The sequence below is a fragment of the Pempheris klunzingeri genome, chromosome 7, assembly GCF_042242105.1.
Source record: "Pempheris klunzingeri isolate RE-2024b chromosome 7, fPemKlu1.hap1, whole genome shotgun sequence".
Taxonomy (NCBI): Eukaryota; Metazoa; Chordata; class Actinopteri; order Acropomatiformes; family Pempheridae; genus Pempheris; species Pempheris klunzingeri.
In genome coordinates, this window is record NC_092018.1 from 7,507,495 (window position 1) to 7,528,821 (window position 21,327).

Here is a 21,327-nt window from a genome sequence, read left to right on the forward strand (position 1 = left end):
GTTTCCTTACATTAGATGTTTCAAGCCTCAAAACTATTAAACAAAATTACGAGTTGGCATCAAGACAAAACCCACAATTGTGTGTATGAACTGAGCTAAAACTTAAGTGTTAAGAGAATAAAAATTTGGCCTTTAAAAATTGTTATAGTGTCATCATCTTAACTTGTATTTGACCAAAACCTCTCTAAACTTGGCAAAGGTTATTGGCCAAGTTAGCTAGTGAGCAAACATCTGGGCTGTTTGCCCACTAGCACACACTAGAATATAGAAACATAACTTTTGTCCAAAAAGGTACTATACATTGTATGAACAATTTTTGTTCTATTGTAGGAATTTTTATACTTAGTATGCGAAGTGTCTGAATTCTAAAGGATTATAACTACATTAATGAAATTAATGCAGCTTTTGTTGTGTTTTCAGTATAGCTGACTTCAGAGGTCACTGATTACATACTGTGCATGATAATTCTTTTCACTTCTCTTCACCCAAATGTGGCGCGAAAAAGTGCCCTTAATGTCCAATTGAAGGCTGCTGAAACAGATTTTTTACTAATTTCCTTTTCACAAAGCCCATAATCTTTCCAATTCAAAAGCAATAATGAAAAGCCATAAAATTATTCTTCAAAGTAATAAAGTGCTCTTTCTACTCTTTTTAGGGCTGTAGAGTGTAGAATGAACCATTCTGATGCCCTGCAGTGAATTATTGCGCGCGCACACACACACACACACACACACACACACACACACACACACACACACACACAAATATGAATGCATGCGCAGACACACACCAAAAACACACATCGACACACACACGCCTCAGAGGACTACAGACTGTGAAATTACCCAATCAGGGGGTCTTGACGGTTCTCAGACATTAGTCATCACACATAGGCCAACTTTGGTGATGCAGACACACACATACAAACACACACAGCAAAGACAGGGGTTTGAAAATTTCATAAGGCTCTACTAAAGTTAATGACACGCCAAGTACAAAATAATGAATTAGAAAGAGAGTGTGTGTGTGTGTGCGTTTGTGTGTGTGCGTGTGCGTGTGTGTGTGCGTGTGTGTGTGTTTATTTGAGGGAATTGTCAGAAAAGGTGCCAGGACATGAATAACACAGCCAGGTTGTTGATTCTCCACACTGTGGAAGCCATGCTAACAACAGACACCTAAACTTTTATAAAACAAACTGTGATTCGCACCTCAACTCACTTTAACCATTTAGTTCTTCTCACAAGCTGCAAGCACACACTCTTACCTGCACATACAGTTTGCACACACACACACACACACACACACAAGCTAAACAAGGACATGTGCATAAAAATGTAACACATATCCAGCACATACCCACACAGGGTGCAGTAAAGATGAGCCAACAGGCCATTAACACTTGTGCATCTACAGTCTAGGGGGAATGTTAAAGTTGCTGTGCTATACAGGTTTGTATCTCACAGTAGATGAAAAGTGTAATCCTGGTGCAACGCTGCATTTTTAGACTAAAAATGTCAATAGCATATGGTTATGAAATATCTGTGTGCTGGGTTGAGTTGGTTCTCATAGACCACCTCGACGGTGCCTATGCTGAATACACCCAAAGACACACAAAGCAGGAGGTCTACAGAACATTGCTTAATTAATCAAGGCTGAAAAGCTAAACTCCTCTCAACCATACCTTTAATTAACTTTTGTTACACAACATGAGTGATGAAGCTTCACCTACTGCTGACCTCAGTTATTTTCTGAGGTCAACTAAATCTAGACACAGCGATCATACAGAATCAGGCAATGTAAACAGACATTTAACTGAGAAAAAAGGAATAAAACCCACAAGGAAAGTACTGCTACAAGTGAAAAAACAGAAGGTCAATATATGGTAAAACTTATGTTTGTTGAATTTAACAGACAGATTTTTGAATACATCAATTTTCTTGAGACCAAGCTGGAGGCCTGTCAATGATAATCTTTGCAGTAATTGATTAGTATGTTGCTGGATGTCACCTGTATGACCAGAGGTTAAAATGCACCTTTCTGAATATTCTTAACTTTTCTTTCAGGTGAAGTACGGTCGGTTTGGCTTTGTGTGGGATGCAGCAGTGCTGGAGTACGTTGCTAATAATGATGAGGACTGCTCCTTCTACACTGTCAGCAACAGCGCACCAGACCGTGGATATGGTATCGCCATGCAGCACGGCAGCCCCTACAGGGACATTTTCTCCCAGAGGTAGGGGTCATAACAGTAAACAGGCAGCACCATCCTTGACTGCATTTTATTTGTTATTTAAGTGACATATTTCAAATGCACATTGCCGGAACTGTTGTTTTTTGTTCCAATACTGGTCATCTCGGTCCTATCATCTTCAGTTTTAGGTTGAGAAATATATTAAGAGTTGTGGAAAAAAAATTATAGATGTTCCTTGACTTCAGGAGGGAGTTTTTACTCCTCTGAATTTATTACAGCCAAATGAAAAATAGCCACTCCCATAAAGTTTGCCCCTCTTCCTGCTTGAAAAATTACCTCTGCAGGTCAGACACCAAGTAAATAGCAGATTAAAGCGTCCATCTTTCTTCCAGATGAAAGAGGCAAATGGAGCTTTTACAACTTGTGTGCAGCTAGGTTGCTTAACCTTGGCACGAACCACTGGTTTACACTGAAGTTAAGCAAGTCTAACAACACAGCCTCACAAATAAGCCAACAGTCTGCAGTGTAGATGCACGCAAACTGATCCCAGCTGTTTATCTTGGTGCTGGAGCGCACAGTGGGGGGTTTATTTGATCAAAGTATCTCATTATTCAAGTGACTGAGTTCATTCGTTCATTCATTCATTCATTCATTCATTCATTCATTCATGTACTCACTATTTATCTGGCCCCTTATTGCTATTAGGAAGCTCAAAAACCACACAAAGGTCATTCACTTGTCTCCTCACAGCTGCTGAGCTGCTGTCTGTGCTGTGTTTTACGATGCTGAGTGTCCTTGTTTGTTTGTTTGTCTGCATACAATTTTAATGCAGCGCTGCGATATAAACCACATCACCAGATTGCAGGTTCAGTCATATAAGGTGAAGTGTTCCTGTGAGGGCCACAGAGGAATTGCCTGCATACTCAAAGAGAATCTGGTTGGCTTTCTTTAACATTAAGCATGAGATCATTGCAAGAGGAGGGAAAAACAAATATGTCTAATGCATTCATTAAGCTGACGTAATTTATATTACATAAAACGTCTGTCAGTGCTGTTTTATGTGTGTGTGTGTGTGTGTTCATGTGTGTACATGTATGTATGTGCGTGGTAAGAGAAAATATGTGAGCTTTACATAGTGTGTGAATGACTAGCCCTGTTTGTTTATAACTCCGTATCCGCCGGAGCGTTGCGCTTCAGAATATTGCCTATCATGGCTGTTATTGAAATAAACAAGCAATTAATTGACAGGCCATGTTTCCAATTCCCTCCTATTATTTCAGGGGCAATGTCACACTCTTGGGAAGACAGTTTCAAACAGTTTACTCACACTCATCCCCATGGCTCAAACAAAAACAGACACATAAATTATCAGGAGAAAAAAATAATCACAGAGGTATAATTGTTTTGTTTTTCTTTGCTGTGATTTTTTAGATTTTTCATCCTGGCATTCTGTTTTATACAGATTAATGAAGCACAAAGAGGAGGTTTAACAGGAACTATATTAGCAGCTCATGCCCTGACACCATGGAGAGAAAAGTTTCACTTTGCTTGATTATCTTTTGTTGCCTGGTCATAACAAGTCTGGGGACTTGTTCATGATTACAATTGGATTTGTGTTGACTGGCGCACTTCCATTTGATAAAGATGAGTTACGTGGGTTTCGTGGTATTTTTCGTCACAGTAACAAGACCAATACTCACTGCAGTGATTAAATTGTAGATTAAATTATCCTGGTTTGTGCAAAGGTGTGCTTGATCATCACAGTTAGTGTTTAAGGCTAACAATCCACTAATCCACTATACATGTATATTCACTTTGTGTATATGTCCCTGAAAACTTTTTTTTTTTTTTTGATAGAAAAAAAAACGAGGCCTTTAAATTGTCAAGTAGTCAATGGCAATCTCTGTCCACAGCAACAAGCCCAGAACGCTGTGACAGCACCTTTCCAAATCCTGAGGGGAAATGTTGTGGAACTGGTGTACAAGCCTGAGTGTTATTAAGTCTACCAAATGACACGGCCTGCAGTATCTACAGAAAAAAGATGAGCATGATTTTCTCATCAGTGGATTGCTATATGGATTTCATCCACTAAAAGGGGATTTCTAAAGCAGAAACAAACAGCTCAGGTTGGATGGGACAAAATCCGGCCAAAAACCACTAGGGCTAATGGGACGAATTATAAAAGCAGCCGGCATCTGCTAAGCCTGCCGAACTGTTCTTAGATGCCAGTTCAGACACATGTGGCTGTTTGAAGTGTCAGAGAGGATAGTCTCAGTGTAAACATTCTGTAGCAAATATATATTCTGTAAGGCATTTCTTTTGTCTTTTAACAACTGATATTTCATGTCTTGACATCGACTACAGGCTTGACCTCAGGTTTTTCTGTCTTGTTTCAGAAGTACACATCCTATATCAAGGTCTGTGTAAGGCTTTAGATTTTGTCTATCACAACATAAATTGTTTTCCACGTTTGGATTCTTCTTATAGCTGTTTTTCATAGCTTTCTGGCAAATTTCAGACTATTCTAGCCATTGTTTTCAAATCAAACCCCTTGAAGTACTTACAAAGGTGTCCCACGTGGATTGATATTGGGTCTCCATGTCTTTACGAGATCTACACATGATGTAAATTTTCCAACTCTCAATTATGCTTTTATATCTATATCATTGTACTCCACCAACTCCATTTTACACCAAGCTTTTCTCGTGCTTGTTACCCACTCCAAATCAATAAAATGTATGCATGCAACAGTTGATGTGCCCACTCCTATTTATGCTCCGAGTGGTAATTAAGTTAATATGGCAGAAACACATTAGATTTTATATCCATAACATTTTATATTTTATATCCATAACACATTTTATTTCAGACTGTGCTACAATAGTCATGTGGAACTACATGCTCAAAAATGAGAAATTCTCATTACATTCCTACAATAAAACATAGATCTTTTTCCCCTTTGAAAATTGATTTTTTTTTTAAATAATGTATTCCAACACAATTTGAAGGTAGAGTCCTCTGAGGGATTTTAAAGGTTTACTTGCTGATATTTTTTATGTTATTTTTGGTTGTTTTAATTGATGTTTTAATGTTTAATTAATATGTCTGTTTCTATATTCATAATTACTCATATGTCCCTTCTGCTAAGGAGATCTTGATCTCAATGAAATGTCCTCAGTTCATAATAAGAAAAGAAAAATGTATTTTCTTATTATTAACTGAATAATTTAATGCTATAAAGAGAACAAAAACTTGTGAATTTACCAGCAGTGGGTGCAGATCCATATAGCCATATTTTGTGGTGTATTTGATGAGGAAATTACACATTTCTGAGGAGCACTTACTTTGTGTGTGTGTGTGTGTGTGTGTGTGTGTGTGTGTGTGTGTATGTGCATTCTGCATACTTAAGGAGTGTTTACTGTGTGCACGTCCCTGGAGGTAGTTTTAGAGATGAAAAAGAAGTTATTTGCTTTGACACTTTGGAGAGAAAGAGAGAAGGGCACTGTCTATAGAAATAGACAGACCTCTACAACTTCTTTTTCAACCGCTTTGTTTGTCATGAGAGTACAAATGCAGCAACACTGTCTGTGTTTTTGTGTGGATCTGGGTGCATTTGTGAGCACTGTAGAACAAATAATGTGCAACTGTGTAAGTGCTTGTGTGTGTGTGTGTGTGTGTGTGTGTGTAGGCGCTGCCGTACTGTGATTGATGGAGACAGCCTGCAGATTTACTAGAGTCAGAAAACAGTAGTGTAAAGGGCTAGTCTACTAATTTAAACTGACAGCCACTGACAAGCTGTTTTGAAGTGCTGAAGGGGCAAGACTGTGAAAAAATAAGCCCTCTCTCCCAGGCATATATTATTTTTGTCTGTGTAAGTCTACATCCATTGATGTGAATATTTAAAATATAAGATTTAATCCAGAGCAGATGGACATCTTGAGGATACTGCAGTCTAAGAAGATAAGCTTCAGGCCAGACATTTTATTGTGCATATTGAACACAATTACGTTCTACATTTCGATTGCAGGATAGATGAGAGGCCTCTATTGAGGCAGTGATTGTGCTCAGGACTGCAGAATTTAAACTTTGATTTTATCTTCAGTGTAGTGAGTGTGCCAAATTCAATGGAAGGATTTGATATGTCAGTAAAAATAAAAAAGTTCATAGAAAGTGAAGTATGTGTTCATTAGTATAATATTGTGTGATGTGTTGTGGTTACACCACTTGTTAGAGAACATTCAATAACAAAGATACATTCATATTGTTTTTATTGCCTGGCTACAACCAAGTGTTCATTAGTGGCCTAAGGGATGATCGTTGAGGGCTTCTAAAATAGAGCCATGGTATGCTCCATATTTCTGTGGGGACCAGAGCAGTGCGTGCTGTATGGTACACTTGAGGTTATAAAATGCCGTATACAACCGCTACAAATCATTGCCACAATCACACCTCAGAGACCATGGCTTAGATTGCTATGGTGAGCATGCACCAGAGGCTGTCTCCATTCAGTAGAATATAGCCTTTGGAACATTAGCCTGTTAGTCTGTGGCTTATTTCCAGACCTGGGTTGTAAAAAACGAACCACAGCGAAAATATCACGATCAGCTCAGATTTCCTTGACAAATGAGCCAGGATTTTGGACAGCTCTGAGGGATTGGAACTTTTCTTTGAGGGCTCAAGTCTTATCCTAGAAGGAAATGCATGCTCTTCCACATAAATAGAATAAAAAAAACATTATACAACAATACATTAGCTCCAAGATTAAAAAAAAAAAAAAAACTGGACTAAAGGGGGCTTGATAAAGTTCATTATTGCATCATTAAGTATGACTTTCATGTGAGTAATGTGACAGTGTAAAAAGGAGTCTTTTGCTGCTGACCCCAGCTAATAGGGTTTAGCTTATTGCCCTGTGTTTTGATACATAAAAGATAGATAGTGTGTAAGTGATAACTATTCACAATAATTATTTTTTTCTCTTTCTCTCCTAATATCTTTGGTGCAGACTTGCCTTTATTTCAGTCTTAAATCCAGCAATCCATGCATCTTTTCTTCATTGTTCTCTCAACACCCTAAGGTCTTTCATGCATTTATTTCATATCCTATCAAGATGATGAATTGATTTCCAACCACTATAAAAGATGTGTTACTAATATGAAAGTAGTCCTCCACTAAAAGTTGTCTTTAAGTGTTATTAAAGTGCTCTGGGTCGCAATGAACACAAAGTAAACTGTATAAGACTCATAAAAACAGTTTGTTTGTGACGCTTTCAGTATTCAGGAAAGCTTTTATCTCAGCAGCACTCATGACAGTAAAATTGTCAACTGTAGTTAAAAATTGTTGAGCTGACATGTGAAAGTTTGGTTATTGCAAACCTTGAGGTGAAATTTAATGAATCATGCAGCAGAGTTCATGTATATGATAGAGATAAACTAAAGTGCACTGTTGAAGGACAGATAAATGACTTTTAGCGCTGCTTTTGCCCATCTAAATCTTACACTTTGGTCCCAGAAGAGGAGTTGTAAACAGAGGAGGACTTTGGGTATTATATCTGGTGCTGTTAGCTCTCACAGTCACAGTTTTCCTTAGGCACTCTTGAAGAACTCCTTCGGTAGTATCACTGTTGAAAACAGTTTCCCCTTGTCAAGAGCTGTCAGTACAGTAAATATAAGGTTCTGATAAAGGAAATTCTCTAAATGTCCTTGCAATCTGAGCCATTACAAGGTCTCATTTCACCTGAATCTTAAGTCCCTTTTAGATTGCCTTTTGAAGGAGGGGATGTTGCACTGTTATACTGCTTTGCCACCTGTTAAAAATGTAATTAGACAGAATAGTGCATCATTGTGGTTCCGCCTCTGAGCCGGCAGCAGAGGTAGTAAAAGAGCCCTATCAACACCTGTGTCAAAAGGGTGAGGCGGCAGGACGGGACGCCACTAGACACCGACGCTGTTGTGTTACACGTCACGCATCTTTTGCTTCCGCTCTGCTTTCTGAAATCACACGCTGTGGTGACAATTTGCAGCCGTTATTTGGTTCAGTGTAAAAAATTGAAGTAGACTTAAAGGCAAGCCTTCTTTACGGCCCTACTTAGTGGATGTCAGTCAGAAACCTCAACTTACAATAGAAATAATGATAATAGTAATAATTTGATAACCAGATTTATTCATTTTGTCAAAATAATCATCAGATTAATTGATAATGAAACTATTTGTTAGTTGCAGCTCTAAGGTCAACTAGTGGTGGGTGTATAAGACGGTGGCTACTTTTTGTTTGATAGAATAACACTTTTTTTGTTAACTATACTATGCTATACTTTAGTGCTTCTAAAGTTTGTAATTTGACCAATGATATCAGAGCAGCACTCCCTGTCCAGCAGAGTTGCGCTTGATAGCCCACAGCTTGTATAACACTTTTGTGAATGTTACTGCAGTGCATCTTGTCAGTCAAACAACAGTTGCCTAGAGCAGCTTTAGCTATTTTACATAGGCAAGTGTTATATTGTATTAGAAGAATACAAAAAAGAAGAAGAACTCAAGTCGTGGAAAAAAAAAATTTGCTGAGGAAAGTTTAACTTAGTTACTAATCCTCAGTGAGGAAACTGACTTTTAGCTTCACTTGCTGTTCTGCTTTTGGGGACCCCATGGAGCAAGCAACATATTGACTTCAGTATTGGCATTTGTTTCAGGGTTTCTCTGCCTGTCTGTCTTTCTATCTGTCTCTCTGTCTCCGTCTCTCTCTCTCTCTCTCTTTCTGTCTCTCATTGATTTATTTATGGCATTGGCCAATTCAATTTCTGAATCCAGATTTCCATTTAGGTCCCATGGGAGGGAAAAAAGGACCACAGTAGAAGCAGTATGGAGAAAGAGAGACACAACGCACACGCACACGCACACAACACAAGCAACACTCAGCTATTATTGTGCTTTCAGTCACAGACGACCCTCAAAATGTTTGAAAGCCAGTTTTTACATTTCAGGTTTAAAACAACTGTGATTCATTTATTTAGAGAAGTCTGTGTTTATTTTAAAGGCTATTTGTAATACATGACTTTTATGCATAATTTAAAAAAGGCGTGATCAAGGCTTTTGCTAAAGAAGACAAAACAGCAAGTTATCTGATCCACCATCTTTCTCTCTCCATCATACATACACATTCATTCACACAGTGAGTTACAGCAAGTTAAGCTGGAGGCTCTGAAGCCAATGCATGGAAATCTCTATCTGTTGAGAAAATAATACTTTTTTTTTTTTCCAAGACTGAAAGGATTGTGCGTGTGCATACATTAGTGTTTTTACAACAGTGACATTGTTCCAGATTACAAAAACTGATTTAATGACAAGTGTCAATCTACTCTCGCTATCCTTCTCTCTTTGTCTTTGTCTAAGCTCTCTCACTCAGAAGCTGTCACTCTTCTACCAATCTATCAGAGTAAAACTCAGCCCACACACTTAATGAATTCATTAAATCTTTATTAATCACAATTAATGATGGGGATGTGGCTCTCTCTCTCTGTTTCTCTTTATCTGTGTCTCTCTCACACTCTCCACTTGTTAATGATAGTTAATGACTGCTTGACTTCTGTTTGTTGTTTATCATAGTTCAGCTTGATAATCTGTTCCAGTTCACCCACACACTGAGGCTTAATGATGCTTAATTGAAAACTTTGTTGACAAAGTGTATGACATTGAACCCTGAGAGCGCTAATTGGAGTAATTAAGCTATGCAAACTTTATGTGAGGGACCAAAGACTTATGGATAAATGACCTCTCGCACTCCGTTACTGAGCTTCAATATAGTGACACACTGTTAATTGAAAGGGCAACACGTCGGCTCAGTGATTAGCACCGGTGCGTCACACTAGGACAGTCTTGTGCTCGAACATTGGCCCTGCTTGTTTCCATGTGTCTGCCGTGCTTGTTTCCTGTGATGACCTGTGCACGTTGGATCCACCCCCAGCAGGTCCACATTATGTAGATCTGTGGATATGGGCCAAACCTCCATTTAACTTAGCTCTCACTGAATTATGGTTACGCCTGTTATCTGTGCACCAATTTGTCTAGCAAAGAAAAAGAATACCAGACTCCAGTGTCAGGTGGGATGATAATTATCTCAGGTGTACACATCAGAGGGAAATTGGGTTGCATTAAAAAAAAAAAGCCTAAATTCAAAGTTCAGTCAGCTTGTGCATTGTTTGCCGTTTGCACTTGTTGTACAATAGATGTACTATTACATTACACACAGTACAAACAATAATGACAGTTAATCACATGTCTCAAAACCGTCAGTCAGTGTTGCAAACCTTGTGCTAGGAAGATCAACGTATTAAATTATCAGTATGTCTTAGCCGGTTGAACAGTATGTTCTCATTTTGATCAGGTGTATCTAGACAGCTAATATCCCGGTGAATAATGTGCTTCCAGCTTTAGAAATACAGCAAATTTCCTTCATATCCAACCAGGTAGTACACACTGTGAGATAGAGGCCAGCACATTAGCTCTGGCACTAAAATGAAGGAGTGAAAACTACTACTACTACTAGGAAGGTCACCAGAGAGACTTCAGTGGTTCACTCTTTTTATATTGTACACCAAAATAAACCTGCTTTAAAGCAAACTCAAATATGCACCACCAGTGCTGGGGTAATGCTTTTTATTTCTGTCTGGGACAACTGAGGCAGTCTGTGGTTGAATAAACAGACTGTCCAGGCATCGGGGTATTGGTGTGTGACTGTGGGTCAGAGTGCTCCAGTCTCAGCTTCTCTCAGTTTTTTGTTTTTTTTTCCATTTAAACACAGAGAGAGAATAATCAGGATCAGGTGCACTTCACTGACTGAGTCGATGCTGCTGAGTCTCTCCTGTCCTGACTAGTATTCAGTCACTGCCCTGCTTGCAGAAGTGGTAAACAGATTTGGACAAATAAACTGACTGCAGCACGGGTCAGTTTGCAGCTGGACTTGTGCCTCCTTGTGATATATTTTTGACAGGCTTAACTGGTTCCTCGAGGCGTGTGACATCAAAATGCAACACCATGTAATGATCATAATCTGATGCTTTATTGATTCCCTCTCATCTCTACAGGCAGCTTCAAAATCTGGTTCAGCACACCCTCAGCTTGTGGTGATTCAGCATCTAAGGACACTTGAGGGGGTTGTTTGCTGACATGGGTGCTTGGGCTCAGCCCCCTAGTTGAAGGCTGGCCTCCTTAATCACTGTGTCATTCTCACCTACCCAGAGTAATTGAAACACCTGCAGCCACACAAGATTTCGCCTTGAAAAATGTCTGTCTTACCTTAGTTGTTTTAGTGCACATATTTTTTTACAAACCACATATTTTAGATATGCTTGCTCCTTACAGAAAAACTTTGAACTATTCTGACTCTCCAGTCATCAGAACTACAGTGGAAGCACTTTTTTGACTTTATAATATGAACATAATTCTCCATCGTGTTTTCCAGAGAGGGTTACAGCAGTGAGGCAGCCAGAGATTGCTGATGTTGGCAGCTTTGTGTTAAGCTAGTAACTGAGCTGTCAACACAGTGTGCTTCTCATTTAAGGAGCTGACAGCCAACGGTCATCTCAGAGCAGCAAACTCATTTTAGCATAACACCTCTGTCTCTCAACCCTCGTGTTCCCCCCACTGTTCATTTCATTTGACATTCCTCTTCTGCTCACTCATCTCATCCTTTGTCTTTTCCCCTCTCTTTACTCCTCTGCAGCTCTCGTCGCCTATCTGTCTCCCCTACTTTCTCACCTGCGCTCTCCTTTTTCTCCGTTGTATGAATTTGTTGTCAGCCATTCATCGAGACTGAATGCAGTGCCAGTTTTTTTTTGGTTTTTTTTGTCTCCCCTCACATTTTCTCACTCAATTTTCCATCTTCCCTTATTCTCTGGCTCACTCATATCCTTTCTATGCCTGTCTTCACGTTTTCTCTCCATCACTCGCCTCACTGCAACTTCCCCTTTTCACTGTCTCCAACTTAAAAATGTGTGTGTAACAGAGGTGACAGGAGAAGGATATTGGTATAAAAGAGTAAGACTATTGTCGTTGCTGCAGACATATTCCACTGCTCCTCAGACAGCAGTGTGCCCAATGATGAGGCACTATACCTCAGCGTTAAGAGGTCTATCTAGCCAGTTCTGAAATTCACTGAACTGTTTCATATTATGCTTGATCATCTAACCCACGCTGCTCTGCATTTTAACTGGCTACAGCTGCAGTAAAACCTGCTACTGAGGAAACAGCAGCATGGGACATAACCTGCATTTATTGGGGCCTTATAGATGGACCTGGGGAAGACTGCAGAATCAACACAATTTATGAAGTTACAGTGCATTTAAAAGGGCAATAAGTAAGATTTTTATTGTCCCACAGCAGAAAATAGCCATAATATATCTAGAGGGGGTTGATAGCCGAGTTGATCAATACCAATGACTCAACGATCAGTTTGGCAGGTGCTGAGATAACAGGCTTTCAAAGTTCACTTCGTAGCCTGTGGTCTCTTGTTTGGAACAACATCACTGTCTATTTGAGTTAGGAAGGCACTCCCCATACCCCAGCAGTGGTGCAGCAACACAGTGTGAAATCTTTTTACAGTCCATTTTCACTCCAGTAGGGACATCATTTATAACATTAGGGGCTGCTCATTAAAACTGTTACAAATAGATGTTCCTGTCAAATGAAGTCAAATGAATTCCTAAAACCACGCATTTTAGGTAATACAGGGAGCATATGTCCCTTTTTAAACACATCTCAACATATTGCATGATTTGTTTGGCAGAAATGACTCAGATTGAAAATGATAAAGGGCCATAGAAAACTTTGATAAGCCCAACACATGAAAATTATTTGATTTTCCCTTGTTATGACCGTAAAACGCTGCATTTTGTCTCAAACACAATTATGCTTTGACTGTTGCCAGCAGTTTAACTTAGACTGTAAAGTGCAATCTTTTGTCCACCTGTTCACACATATTTGCACTTCTATTCTTGTGAGAATCCACAATGGCATAGGTTTAAGCCTTTCCCTTAACCTAAACTTGATTTAAACCTAAATCAAATTCTATTCTTAACTGAAAAAAACCTTAACTTAAGAAATGAGGACCAAACAAAATGTTCTAACTTGTAAGATATCCTCATTCTGAAAGTGTAAAACTAAAAAAAGAGCATTATTTATTCATGTCCATGTCTTCCCTGCCTTTCCATTATGCTAACAGTCATGTTTCTCTAGCTTAAATGTCCATGCTGCGTAAGTGTGCCAGTCCCTTTGTTTTTCTCATGATACTCAGTGAGTCATGTTTTCTCTCACTCTCTTTCTCCCTGCGAAAATTCTTTACCTTAAATGTGTCCTGTGACAGAATTTGCAGCATTCTCTCATCTGTCACATTTTCCTTTTCTCCCTATCTCCCTCTCTCAGAGTCTTCTGTCCTTTGTGTCTTTATCCAATTCACTATGCTGTTCTTTTTTTCAGCTTGAGTCAACTAATAATGTGAAATCATCCCTCCATCAAGACTGCTGCCATAGAGTTGCCATGGCAACATCTAGTCCACGGCCACTGCAGAGAGAACGCGGAGGCAAAGACATTGCGCACACATACAGACACACGCAGAGAGGCACACAACAGTTGCCCTGCACCACATGGGCAACCCTTGCTCATTTGCTTTAACAGCCAGTGGGAGTGTTAAAGTCATTATAGATCTCCCCAGTCAAAGTCAACGATCTTAAAGCAAGGTGATAACTCATTGCACACACACAGTGTTAATACATCTCACAGCACACCAGCTGTTTCATAGACTCACAGACGCAGGAAGATGCACTCATGCACACACTATACCCATACACACTTACTATATAATAATACACTGGTACATAGACAAACACACACAGTCCTGCTGTACATGCATGCTTCACTGCTTTACGCAAAAAAAAGGCCATAAAAGCCAGGCAGACACACAAATTATACTTGTTCTGTAACTACATTTCACACACTTTACTCCCCTCACGACAATGACACTGAGACCCTCATGTACATTTTAGTTGGCAATGATGCTTTTAATTAGATGTTAACATATAGCTGACATTAATTTAGCTGCCCTTGTATTACATAATGCAAGACATGTCGCTAATACCTCTACTGTATGTCCTCAGACTGCAGTGATATATAGCAGAGTCTATTTTTAGTGATAAAAGTGATCTATTTCCTGATACCCCAGGCGCCAGTGAGCTGACTGATGATGCCTGGAGCAAAAAACACAAACCGCCCCTGAAGGAAGAAAAAACATATTTAAGTACACTCCCTCAGATCAATATCCTACAGATTTAGACTGAAATTAAAGCAAGAAAAAGTTTTGTGTAACTGTGCAGAGAGAAGCACACTGCTGTGGGGAAATGAATTAGTTGTCAGATTTCTTCTCCTGTGCTTTTTCATGAACTCTACCAAACTCAGTGTAATGTAGTGGATCTTTCATGAGGACGTAAAGCACAGTGACACACACACACACACTTTAATTAGCTACTCCTAGCTCTCATTATGTCAGTTTGTCATTGTTTCCGAACAAACCGTGCATTGCAGTATTGCTGTGTATTTTGAGTGTATGAATAGGCTGCTTGTGCAGGTGTTCCCATTTCTATCTGTGTTGCTGTGTGTTTGTGCCTGTGTGTGTGCACAGGCAAATCTGTGTGCCTTTGTTTTTCGAGGGAAGATGTATTTCTTTTGGTGAGGCAGCAGCAGACAAATTAGAGATCTAGACAGATGGTGTACTGCAGGAAACCCTTGACTCAACCCATGTTTTTGTGAGGCAGCTCACAGTGGCCTTTCATCCTGCCTGTCAGCCATGGGATGCAGATAAATGAAGAACAGCAGTCATGCTTTTGTTTGTTTAAAAATGATCATCCCTATCCTAACTTTATCCCACAAGGTCTAAGCATGTCTTATCTAGTGCCTGCCATGTGTTAAGAAATATCTCCTCTCGGCTTGTTCGTAACTGATTTCACATGTATGGAGTCATTTTGAACACGCTTGCGTAATCCCTGAGTAACCAAGTTGTAGGCGCTAACATTTACGCATTAGAACTAGGATTACTCAGGCAAGCTCATATCCCATTTTTTGGGAGTTGGTGTGTTGCTATCATATTTAAAGGACACATAATTTATGCTCATTTTCAGGTTCATACTTGTAGTTGAAGGTTCTATCAGACTATGTTTATGTGTTGTAACACATTTTTCTCATACTGTGCATACAGCATTTTGCTGTGTTCACCCTCTGACTTAACACTCTGTCTCTTTAAGCCCCCTCTCCCAAAAAGCTATTCACTACTCTCATTAAGTAAGTAACACGTAAAATAATGTTATAAAGATATTTCCCATTTTCCAGTCGTTGTGGGGACATTTCTGTCACGTTCATCCAAATTCCTCACAGGTTTAGTGGCCAGCAGCTGAACAATTTGCATGCTTAGCAACATCATATCACAAGGGCTAGCCACATAGCAATGGCCGACATCGAAGTGGATTCAAGAGGGAGGTCACATGTTCAACAGATCCCTGTGTGTGAAGTCACACATAGGGCAAACTCTATTTTTGCACGCACATTTACTCACAGACGAAGCAGGAGAAAAAGAGAGGGGATTGTCTTTTCTCATAGTTTGAGGGTCTCTATACACAGGGGGCCACATGTTTATGTTAAGTCATTAAAAAGTGGATTTTGCCCAATGAGGGAGACACAGAGACACAGACACAGAGCTGTAATTTAACATGTAAACATCTTTTTTCTCCACTTTTGGTTTGCACCATCTGCCCAAACTCAGTTACGGTCTAGTATTTTGTTGTTAAGAAAACCATGACAGCTAGCATCACATGATGCCGCCAGCATGGTCATCATTTCTGTCCTCTTTCTTGCAAGTATTCTACTACTACAGAGTCAAATCAGTCTATCTGTGCTTAACCTCAATGAGATGACTGTAAGGTAAATTTGAATATTGCTATTATGTGTGTGTGTGTGTGTGTGTGTGTGTGTTTTTGAGTACATGTCAGTGTTAGGATTTGATTCAAGGGCCTATCGGGGAAGCAGCTTTTGCATAACTCTGATAGGTCAATTAGTACAGAATGATAGATGATGAGCTCCTCGGGCAGACAGGGGCGTAATAGAGGGGAGAGAGAGAGCACCCTGTCCTGAATCTCAAATCTGTTCTGCTCTGTCCTCCCTCAAAGTTACATACAGCTTAGTCACGTCCTAACAGTTCCTCTGATGAAAGTCTCTGTTTGAAATGTTTGTTCTTGTGTTTTGATCTGTTTGATCTTTGATCAAGTTGAGAAGTAAGCCTTTTAAGTCTTTGTTGTTCTGTGTAGCATCCTTTTGATTGTCTAGAATAGGAAAAATTTAGTTTTTAGTGAGTCCTTGAATTAATATTTGACAAACCAATTGAAAATTGATCTTTAATTTATAGATATATACAGCCAGTAAACCTGAAGACACAGCAGGATTGTATTTGATATCATGAGGGGTTTCCAATGGGATATTTCGCTCTGCAAGGAAAGAAATGTTAATTACTTAACATTCTTTTGTAGAATTTAGTCACAAAGGCATTTACCGTCTTCAGTAGGCTAATTGTGTTCACGGATGTTTAAGTAGATGAAACGCCATAATGCTACTGCTTATTGCCACTCCATTAGTGCCACACAAAAACCTGTGTGACAAGACATCCGTGACACATAGGAGCAGTCAACTAATGAGAAGAGAAAACAGACGGCAACTCCAAACATAAAGCGTACCTGCTTTTTTGACAGACATGAAAAGGCATCAACTCAGACAAGAAATCTTTAGAAGTTGGCTGAATTCCAAGCAAGATTTCCTGAAATTTTGACAAAACATTGCCTGGCTTCTTTGATAGGTGGGATAGCTCTCATTCCATCTCATTAGCCTTCTTCTGAAGCTGTGTGCCAGAATGTAGGCTTGTGTGTTTGTGTGTGTACGTGTGTGAAACATCTGTTGTGAAAGTGACAGATAAAAAGGTCAGTACAACATGAAAGACGCAACACCTCTTTGGGGAAAAAAAAAAAAGGCTTTAAACTTTCATAAACAGTTATTTTTGTGTGATACTGTCATCAGCTAAGAGCAAAGCAGTGTTCACATTTTTTTAAACACAGGTGCTGTTCAGAAACCTTATCTCAAACCTTATGTCAACTTGCACATCAACACTGCACCCTGCATGCAACAGCGAAGTGTTTTTGCACTTTTGCTCCTGCAAGAATCTAGCAGTCAGAGGGTACAATGAGTGGTCAAGCATGAAGCAATTTCAGATGTACTGTTATACAGCACAATGCTACAGTCCAAAAGTAACTTACTTACTTACATGTTTGAAAGAAAATGGAGCAGGGCCCACTGCACAAAAAAAGAACAGATGCAGGATTGATGTGTGATAAGGGAATACTACACTGACTACCTCTTCTTCATGCCAGTGGAGTAATAACCAGGGCATACAACTAGGCCAGTGCTGCCGCTATTCTACTACTGCTTAACACTATTGCAGATCAGTTTGATTTAATTTGTTTTGAGTCAATACTACATGTCATATACACAAAGTCTTATCTAATCTTGGCGCTAATCTGCGCTGATCTGAGGCGAACAATGACTGTTGGTGGATTTGCTGTTTGAATTAGTTTTTTTATTATCTGTCTCCTCTACTTTTGTTCTGTCCCATCAATTGCAGCCACAACTAGTTGCCCCGTTTCCCCCGGTTCCCCCTGTCCCACCAGCTCAGTAGAGCCCAGGAAGTAATAAAAGGGTGTCCCTAAATGAGAATGACGGGCTGATGGAGCGACATACTGAGCTTGTTTAGCTGATTTACATTGAAATGAGCCATGTTTTTCTGGTTACTGTGAAAGAAATTAATTATGTAAACTGTCTGCAGGGCTCATTTGCATTTCTTGATTGATTTCAGTCCGTTTTGTGTATTCCGTATGAGCAGAAATGATGATGAGGGATGGGCACTGTCATTCGTGTCAGCATGTTGTCACTGAATTGAGTGTTTGCCCCCAGGAAGTTCTGCAGATAATTGCAAACATCTGTCTCTATGTACATATGTATGAATCCTTCTTATGTTTGCTTGGACATGCACACAGTCAAGTTTGCAACTTTGTTCATTTCTGAATGTGCATATCCTGTTGGTGTCAATCAATGTAGTGGCTTAGTTTAGCTGTGGGAGATTATCCGCATCTATTTGTTTTCTGTGTTAGTATGTGCCTGTGAGAGAAGTATATGTATAAACATGTGTACACACACATTCTGAGATTGCCTTTTTCCTCTTTGTCTCTCCCTTTCCCCGTGCCCCCCTCTTCTCCATGCCGGACCGCCTGTTAAATATCCAGCCAAATGCTAACAGAGCCTCTGTGCGCCTGTCTGTCTGTCTGTGTGTGTGCAGCTCTCCTCCAAACCAAACGAACGACCCAGTTAAATAATAAGCTGAAGGCTAACAGAGGGACCCCATCAACCTCTGAGCTCTCTGAAACCATCAATCGTGGGACTAAAGCTCAGCTGCATAATGACATTGTGGCAGTGTACTCGCGCTGTGCTGCAAAACATATTAATGTTAGCCATAATGAGTTTGACAGCCCAATATGCTTGTCAGGGATCAGGGAGGTTTTTGACTGGCAAATACTGCCCTCAAATGGAAGAGAGGGGTTACAGCAACTGCAGTAAAAGCTGCAGTGTTGTCAGGTTTTGTGCTATTGCCTGGCAAATATGTTTCTTTGTCCATGGTTCTTTTGAAGCATTTTGACTCTGCAATCATTAAAATAACATTCAGACACAACAAATTATCCTACCCAGTAACTATGCTCATTCTGGACACTGTTATCTTTCTCTTCTGAATGCTGCTGGCTTGTTGCTCACTCATGCATCTATACATTCATTCATGTATGCCTACCTTTTCATGTGTACTTACTTCTGTATGTGTTGACCAGACACTTTAAGTTACAAAAAACGAATATTTGAGGTCTGATTTCATAACGCTGATACAGTATTGTAACACCGACATGCATGTGTCCTCTGCCTAGAATCTTGGAGCTTCAGCAAAACGGTGACATGGATATACTGAAACTCAAGTGGTGGCCTAAGGACAGCCCCTGTGACCTCTACAGCTCAGTCCAGACTCGACAGCGCGGCAACGCCCTGGACATCCACAGCTTTGCCGGCGTTTTCTGTGTCCTGGCAGCCGGTGTGGTGCTCTCCTGCCTCATTGCCATGGTGGAAAGCTGGTGGTCACGGAGGAAGGGATCCAGGGTCCCTTCCAAGGAGGTAGGAGGAGGGATGGGTGACTGAAATGTGGAATTGGGGTATAGAGAGAGTTTTAGGGCCAGTTAATCATAGATCATAGATTTTAACTGTTCTCTTATGTGTAATAGAGAGAGAGATACATAAAAAAAAACAAGATATGATTGGGCGGAGGATGATGGGATGCATGATGGATCTAATTTCAGGTCGAAGAGAGAAGGGTGTAGAATTACCAGATGTAAAGTCTAGACTTTGTGTCAATGGGCACAAAATTAAAAAAAAGAAAACGAATACCTCAAAGTCAGGACGCATGAGGAGGGGAGAGATGAGTTGAGTCTTCCTTCTAAAGGAGTTTGGGTCACTGATAGCGTCTGGAACCTATGAAAACCTCCCATGTTCACAATGTCACTTCCCCCAAACTAAATTCGCACACGAGCAACATCAGCAATACTACCCTGATAGTACAATCTGTCAATAATGATCATGAAGGTGCTATATTAGATCTGGAGTGATATAACTTCCACTGACGTCTATACTTTTATATACACAAGACTTCTGCATGGTCTTGTGTATATAAATCTGTGGGTATATATGAAAGGCAAAAAAGGTAAAACAGGACGGTCAACTTACTGCTATGAATTCTAGTTGTTTGTGTAATTGAACTCACCATCAAATTATCAAATTATTAACCAAAGAGATATTTTTTACTTACTCATGTTTCTTAAGTGCTGCCAGTTCACTCCAATGCCAAATAGGACATCTAACAAATACTATGATATAATATTAGATGGGTATGGAATGATGTACATATTCACATTATACACTCATATCAGGAGAGTTTGCTGAATGTTGTCAAAGTTAAATATTCAGTCCCCCAAAGACAAATGATATTATTCTACATATTTAATGATATTATTCTACATTCACTCTTTTGAAACTACTTAAATGTAATGGTGTTGATTGATTTAAAATTAGGCAAATGAGTCAGTGTCAACTTGGTAATTAACCACTTACACTTACTAGTTCATGTTTTGGATAAAAACGAGGACTGCGGCAACGTTAAAAGCAGAATACAAAAACAGCCCGAGGGCCTGTTGGAATGCTGCAGTGTGTCTTGACCGAGGCAGAGTCAGAAAAACTGACTCACTGTATTAAACATGGATATTTATAACAGTGTTCTCTCCAAAACAGTGGCAACACTCCACCTTGTAAATTAGCGGCAGCACCCTGTGAGACATCCAATCAACCTATGTGCGCTTGATCACCTCAGCAGGGATATCATTTGAGACAATCAAAGTGACTCTGGCAACATCTTCCCCTCCAGAAACCCTGCAGACTCTAGTGATGCGGAAGCTTTGTTTGCTCCATCATAGATAAGACAGGTAACATCTTCAAAGGAAAACCCAAATGGCAACATGTTTTAGGCCCTTTTCACCCAAACTCATAACAAAGTGCTAATAGTCTTTATTTTAGTAGCTGTTTTATTCACAAAGGGACTTTGACAAGGATTTGATCCAGCACCTTGTCACCTCCCATGCTTACTGCTATGTTTACCAAAACACAGAGGGAGAAATTGTTCAACTAAATAACTCTAATCAAAACTATGAAATTGCAGCAAAGTGTTGCAAATTTTGTATGCACAACATGCCACTGATGAACTGAAAGAAATGTCATTACATGTGAAACAATATTTTCACTTTTGGTTTAGAGTTAATTATTTATACGTTGGTAACAAATTAGACTGAGGTATGAAGCAGCACAGATTAATTTTAGAAGAAAATGTTTTTGCCATCACATAAATTACTTGAAAGAATGTTTTTTTTTTCCTTCCTGAGGAAGATATTCGATGAAGGCAGGTTAAGGTTAACTTGTGGGTTATCA

General features: G+C 39.6%; 1 protein-coding gene across 1 annotated transcript in view; it reads left to right on the forward strand.

Annotated features, from left to right (window-relative positions):
* The window catches only part of grid2 (glutamate receptor, ionotropic, delta 2), a 442,371-nt gene that overhangs the window by 412,246 nt on the left and 8,798 nt on the right, over nucleotides 1–21,327 (forward strand). The window contains exons 14-15 of the mRNA XM_070834212.1: nucleotides 2,064–2,230; nucleotides 19,230–19,470. Coding sequence (XP_070690313.1) covers nucleotides 2,064–2,230; nucleotides 19,230–19,470 — 408 coding nt within the window. The remainder of the gene's footprint in view (nucleotides 1–2,063; nucleotides 2,231–19,229; nucleotides 19,471–21,327) is intronic.